We start from the raw sequence: 7,167 nt of genomic DNA on the forward strand, positions 1-7,167 counted from the left end.
AAAAAAAAAAAAAAAAAAAAAAAAAAAAAAGAATCCAGCAACTCAAAATTTCTTCAGGAGTAAGGCTGAACAAACGATTTCTAAAAATAAAAAAGTAAAAAAATAATAATAATAATTGAGTCATGCTTTGAAAAAAAAAATGCGTCAGAAACAACTCGTCTGTACCTTTGTTTTATATAGTTCTGTACAGTTTAATTTAACCAAAAAGACAGCGATGATGAAAGTATTTCATCATAGCTGTCGAATAAAAATCGAAAAGCATCTCGTCTGAACCAGGAAGTAGCATGCGCTGCCTGTTGTGGTTTCCTTACTGACTTGTGCAGCGTGTTCTTAAAGGGAAGTTTTATCTAAACAGCCATAACCATTGTTGTACTTTGAGCAATTTGGGGAATGCAGATCTAGCCAAAGAGTAGCTTTTTTCTTTCTTTCTTTCTTTTTTTTTTTTTTTGCAAAATTTTGCAGCGTGATCTTATCCCAAAACCTATCATGATAGCAGGTGACCACCACAAATGATCTGTAATTATCTGCGTCCTTACCTCATTGGCTACAACACTCACTGTGTCTAGTAATGATTCACCGTTTGAATATGAGTAACACAGGTGAGCTCTGTAAATAAAAAATAAAAAATAGATTTGATCAAAGTAATGACAAAATCTACGCCAAAAACGCCTTTCCAGATTGCCAGCAATCTGCATAATTACCGGTATGGGAATTCTGGACCAGATAACAAAGAGGTTCAAAAATAATGGGAATGCTGCGAAAAGAGAGACGTGTCGCACACACACAAATACCAACAAACACCAACAAGGAGAGAGACAGAGAGGCAGAGGAGGCTAATCTATTTCACAACCTGGAGCCAAAATGGACTTTGGACAAAGCGCAGAGTCAGAGGTCACACCGATAGTTGCTGCGGTGTGTGTGTGTGTGTGGGGGGGTGGCCGAGCAGGACGCTGCAGCACTCAATTCCTCCATAATAATCCCGACCATTATCTGTCATTTATAACATTACCTCATCTCTAAAACAGCATGCAGCTTTAAATAACGGCGTGAGTCCGCCATAAGACGGCGATCATGTGCAATTTAGGGAGACGGGTCAGTTTCCCCAGTGGGGTTTTAACCCGTTAATTGCTGGGAAAAAAAGAGAAAGAAAATCAGAAGAAACGATCAAGCAAAGTAGCTCATCAAAGCTGAGCACAAAGAAGGAGAAAACTAAAGCTGTCTACCAGCCGGATTACACCCACAGATCCCACAAGATTATCATATATTTCCCCACATCATAAGAATTAAATAAGTACATTTTACTTTTCTTTAAAAGTCGCTCATATCCCTCAAAACATGGATTTTAAAGGACAGTGCCGGACGTCATAAGCTTTGCTCCAGACTGTTTGCTGCGTGTAGATCTCAAAGTGAGCTGCAGTCATGCCTGTGAAGTCCCCCTCACTCTCTCATAACGTGAAAACTGCACAGTCACATGTGAAAATGATGACTAATATGATCGCTGAGGTGTCAGATAACCGAAAATAGACCAATGCATGCAATGACATTAATTACACCATTAGACGACTGCTCTACTCATTGCAGACTATATAACACATTATATCCAGTAACGTTTTAAAATCGTTTTCCTTCCAACTCATTAAATGTCACTTTCACTTTTTTTTTTGCAAGTTCTGCTTTGCGTTCTCAAAAACAGGCTGTGTAAAAAAAAAGTAGCTATAAGCAAAACTTTTATCTTCACAAAAACGTGCAATCATATAATTTTCAAAATTGATCCACAATTTACGAGCATCATTAAGATTTTATGCTGTTTTGTTGAATCAAAAATGCTCTGTAACATCAAATTAGGATTTGCAGAACTGCCTTTCATCCAAGTGCTAAAGTGACAGACAATCTCTGTTTTATTTTAATACATTCCCCTCAAAATAGTTCATATATTTTTGGATTAAATCATTAAAGCTCAGTGATTAAACCATTATAACTGCTGTTTTAAAACCACCCATAATATTCCAATAACATAAAGTATAATAACGTAGCCTGTTTTAAACAGTTTTTGTTTTCTTCCGGACAGCGTTTTCACAGGAACAGCACATAAAGATGAAACTCAATCCCAGAGGGAAAATCTAACCACACACAGAAGGAAGAAAACATTCACATGCAGTGCCAGCCCAAGGCACAAGCAAACTAAGCCCTCGCTTAGAGATTCTAAATCGTCAGGATCTCAATGAAAGGCTTGAATTTGAACTCAGGTCATGGATGCACGTTTTTACACTGGTTTGTTGAGAAGGAGTGTATTTGAGGAGTGAATTTGATTTGATGCTTTCAGCACAGAAAAAATAAAAGATTTTAAATTGATAAGAATTTAAAGGAACTGGCAAGATTACCTTTCTATTTGACTTGAACTCCACTGTTTGATTATTGTGTTCCCATAGTAACAATCTGATACTAAGAGTTCAAACTTGTCTTTGTGTTTTGAGCTCGGTTTGACGACAAGTCACATCTTGACAAATAATAACCAACTACCAAAGACTGCGTCTATAAGCTCAGCCAATTAATCGACGTCCTAACCCCGTAAGTAAACGCTGTTAGTGGGGGGTTGATGCTTCTAACAGGAAGAGGGGCCCCAAATTTAACTCAGCTTGAGAACCCATACCACCTGCAGCCAGTGCTGCTGGTACAGTTTCACCTGATCGTAAAGTCATTTCCTCCAGCTGTAGCCAGCCAGTCACTGTTGAGCTGGACGTGTCACTAGATGCCGAGTTAAAGGAAACCAAAGTAACGTATAAATCAGCGGATGCACCATTCAAGCTTTAAACATCACATTGGGAAAGGATCTCAAATCTGCTTCTGTGTGATTTGAAAATAAAAATAAATAGAGCAGAGAATGTTTTCATTACTGAGACGGAAAGACGTCAACGCTGCAGCGCGCCAGGTATAGGGAAGGTCACCCGTTTTTAATCTGCGCCCTTATCAGACAGATACAGCTGCAGAAACAGATGCATTGTGTATTTTTTTTAATTTTATTTTATTATTATTATTATTATTATTATTTTGATTGGGTGATGAAGACTTGAGCGACTTATTTCTGGAAACCACCTGTTTGTTCTTCCTGTTTGCCTTTAACGTTTCAATGCTGCATGTGTCGAGCATATTAAACAAACCATAGACGAGCTGCCTCAGCCATCAGAAAACCACAGCTGAGAGCTGTGTGCTGCTGACAGCCTCGGTGATTTATGGATGTTTCCCCCTCCTCTCTCTCTCTCTCTCTCTCTCTCTCTCTCCCTGCCTCGCCTTCGCTCTCTACTCCACGCGATGGATCAGCTGATCCGTCACGTGACTCGCCCTTTTGCAAGATGGAGTTAAGCGAGTCTGTGCAGAAGGGGCTGCAGCTCCTGGCCGATCAGTCCACCGTGAACCACAGCAGCTTTCAGGTGCTGCTAGATGTCTCCTTCCGGGGACTGCTCTCCTCCCGGGCCGACCCCACAGTCCTCGGTGAGCCGATGTCTCTCCCCCGCCACCGCCGCCGCTTTTGTCTTCGCTCCTTCTTCCGGTTTCTCTGTGTCTAGACTCGAGGTTTGCGGGTTTTGACGGAACTGTAGCGTCCTGGATTATACACGTTCACGTAAAAAAAAAAAGAAAGAAGAAAAAATCTCGTGTGGTGCGAGCTGGGAGCGCAGTTTTAGGTGTTAACGCGCTCTTTGAGGGGGTTTCTGTTGCTTCTTAAACGGCCACCAGGGCTACATAACACATCACAAGATCATCAGACTGAAGTATTTCAGTAACAATCACTTGGGATTGAAGTATTTTAACATAAAATGGACGATCTAATCTTGCACATATTTTAGCCCGCTCTGTTTTTGCTGGTCGACTTTAATTTTCGAATAAAATCTACAAATTACACCAAAAATAAATGATTAAAGTGACGTTTTTTTTTTGTTTTGTTTTTTTTTGCGCTCCAGTGTGAGAATTGTTTAGAAAATGAAATGTTCGCCAGCCAAACAAAGAAATGACCCCGGACCCCTCCCCAGCACTCCCGGCTGATGCAGCTGAGGGGTCCATTCACATGCAAATCGTCATTGATTTCCATTCTGCGCGTCAATCTGGGAGAACCCCGAGGAGAGGAAATGGATCGCATTGGCACCAACATGATTCCAGCAAACGTAGGAAGAGAGATGTACGCTTCATCTCGCTTCACTGTCCCTCTGGTTTCAGATCAGCCCGAGCTGAAGCACATGGACAGGATCCTGCTGAAGCAGAGCCACGCAGCCCTGACCACCTTCATCCTGGAAGCGGTCAAACACAACGCCGACAAGTCCACGATAAGGTAAGGCAACAGCAGACCCGTATGGAAATCAGAGGAGCTGATGGGATTGCTTTAAGGTACTCTGATATTTCATGTTGCATCATGAAACACTGCAGGTCTGCAGCAGTGGACGCAGAATCTTATCTTCTTTTACTAGAAATGTCTTTTTGCAGGAAAAAAAAATACAACAAAGGAGAGAGATTCTGGAACAAGTGGAGTTGCTTGCTCACACCGTTTGGCTGCATGTTGTTAAGTTATTATGTATGAAAAGAGGAACAAATGGAGGGAAATGTGCTGACTTTGCATTAAACGTTGATCAATGATGACCTTTGTTTCTGTTGCACTTTAGCTTGCAAACTTTTTGTGGTTTATGTTAAAAACTCTGACGTTTAGGACGTCTGACATGAACTTGTATGAGAACACCTGTCTCTGTGCATGTAAGGGACAACAGCTGTGAAAACTTCAGAATTGAGGTGTTTCTTATGGAGAAGCATCGATAAATCAGCGATTGACTGTCATTAGTGAAAGGGAGACCCAACACTAGGGGGAAGAAAATCAGTTCTCTACCTCTTCACTAATCGAATCAAAACTAAAAACTCATTATTTTCAGTCAACATACACCAACAGCAGGTTACCTGACCCATTTTTGTAAAAATAAAAATCAGGTGAGGGTCAGTGACTCGTTATGTTCACTCATCGTTTTCTGATGGATTTAAAACTGCTGCCTCTGTCAAGAAACCCCCAGAAATGAATGATGCTGTTTTCTCGTTAAAATGCTTTGTAATTGTAAAATAAAATTGGAATTGGTTAAAAATTGCAATCGGATTTCAAATGAAATCAGAAGTCGGTATTGAAAACGGCAGACTGGTTCATGTCTGATTTGGTACTTGTCTTGTGGTTTTCTCATTCTAAAACCAGATGTTTGGCACAGACTGCTGTGTCGCTTCACAGTGTCTCAAAGTTTCATTCGTAATCTCAAATCCTTTGTTCTGCTTCAACTGTGTGAAACTATTCTGTAGAAATGAAAAAGACATTTCTGTGCCAAACAGCACACATAAAAAAAATAAATAAATAAAGGAGTCTCAATTGGGTTTGCGTACCAAAACAAAACCACAACTTTTCCTGAATTTTTGGGAAAAAAATGGCAATAATTTGTCTGCAAGTTTTAATCTGACCAGAACAGATAGCCCAAAAGCTTTGGAAACACTGTGGAAAACTAAGACGTTCATTGTTGGTGTGTGTTTTTTGAGATCTGACCCAAAGTTAGATTCTTCTTGACAGAAATACACAAAATGCTGGAACATATCTTGCACTTCACAGTCTGGTATAAAGCTGATTAAAATGGCTTCATCAGAACATTTTAACATAAAGAAAAAAAAACCATTCAAATGAAAATGAATAACATGATTTAATTGCTGTTGCTTAAAACACAGCAGCACCGAATATTCCTTCTCCTGTTTTATTAATTTAACATCCTGATTGTGGAATTTGTGATAATATATTACTCAATAATAATACTCAATTTATATATTGAGTTTGCTACATTAAATTATTTTAATGGGTGGTGCTCTTTGGTTTTCAATAGCATGACTTTCAGTTTTTTTTTTTTCTTTTTTTTTTTAGGATTGGAAATGATTCCAGGCAGCCATATTTGTTCCTCTTTTAAGCAAGGTCAAGGTGTAAAAGCCTTCTTTCAGCCAGCTGACTGGCAGTTAGCAGCAGCAGTTGGGAGGGGATCGGTGTTGCGTACGATTCAAGCGCTTTATGTGGGACCCTATCAAAGTCAGCTTAAACCACCGTACTGGAAAACATTTGAAAACATTTTGTTCACCTTGATACAGATAACCAACCCATGCCTCCCGCAGATATGGATGAAATTCAAGTTTTCCGGTCAGATTTGAAACTAAACAAACATTTCTATGAGATGCTTTATAATCAATCGAAGCAACTTTCGGATTTTCTCGGGAGAAAAAGTGTTATTGGACTTCAACTCCTGCCTGACAACAGCATAATCTTTTTGCTTTGCTTAATAGGCTGCAGATCGAATGAATTGTGTTCTGCCAGCTTAATATTTTGCAGTCAGATGGTGTTTGTGTGTTTTCACCCATGAACGCTTATGTCACAGTGCTGAAGCTTTTCCATTGGTCGAGATGAAAGTATCACAAGCAAACATTTATGAACATTTATGAGGAAATCACCTCTTTGTTTCAGTTCCAGATTCATGTTCAACACCAAGTTTTCCAAATATCATGTTCATTTAGAAGAAAAAAGGAAGCCGACGATCGCTACGAGTTAACATTTTCTGTAGAATGGTATTAAAGAAAAACATCTTAGCAAAAGCAAATAATAATAATAAATATGTGAATTTAAGTGTCTCTGTTTCTTTCTTGCAGCTCCTGCCTTGAGGAGCTCACATTCAGCACAGACAGAATAGAAATATTCTTCAGCACATATCAGGTCACATCATGTTGATCTTAATAAATAAAAATAATATATTTAACAACTGCAGTTTTGACTAACTTGTGTGGGTGGTAAACTGGGGTTTGCTTTGTTTTACAGAAACATAAAAAAGACATAGAGCATCTGTTGAGCAGGTAAGAATAAAAACTGGAGATTCCCGCCCCCCCTATTGCTGAACCGAATAAAGTTTTTGAAAGACTTTTGTGTCATGAAAAAATGAACCTAATGGTGGGGGATAAGGGGGTGGGGGGGTGTGGGGGTGTGGGGGGGGGTGTAGATCAGGGCTGAGAAAGTATAATATCAGCAAACTGGTCTGGTATGAGATTTGGACATGAGGACCAAAGCAGATGGATGTACCCTATAATTTCCTAAACCCACAATTTTCCCCCAATAACAGATCCCGAATA

At 39.6% G+C, this 7,167-nt stretch overlaps 1 protein-coding gene and 1 long non-coding RNA gene across 2 annotated transcripts in view; both read left to right on the plus strand.

The window, feature by feature from the left end:
- Positions 1-7,167, plus strand: part of LOC106948851 (uncharacterized) — an 11,377-nt gene extending 4,210 nt beyond the window's left edge. The window contains exons 2-3 of the long non-coding RNA XR_001425261.1: positions 631-641; positions 6,914-7,167. This is a non-coding gene — a long non-coding RNA (uncharacterized LOC106948851). The remainder of the gene's footprint in view (positions 1-630; positions 642-6,913) is intronic.
- On the plus strand, positions 3,305-7,167 carry commd3 (COMM domain containing 3). Its single transcript, XM_015034722.1, has 4 exons — positions 3,305-3,489; positions 4,210-4,321; positions 6,694-6,757; positions 6,860-7,167. Exons 1-4 carry the CDS (start codon positions 3,351-3,353, stop codon positions 6,896-6,898), a joined length of 354 nt encoding a protein of 117 aa, XP_014890208.1. The 5' UTR covers positions 3,305-3,350; the 3' UTR covers positions 6,899-7,167.

Source organism: Poecilia latipinna, unplaced genomic scaffold, assembly GCF_001443285.1.
Source record: "Poecilia latipinna isolate Pla-1442-1.1 unplaced genomic scaffold, P_latipinna-1.0 Scaffold309, whole genome shotgun sequence".
NCBI lineage: Eukaryota > Metazoa > Chordata > Actinopteri > Cyprinodontiformes > Poeciliidae > Poecilia > Poecilia latipinna.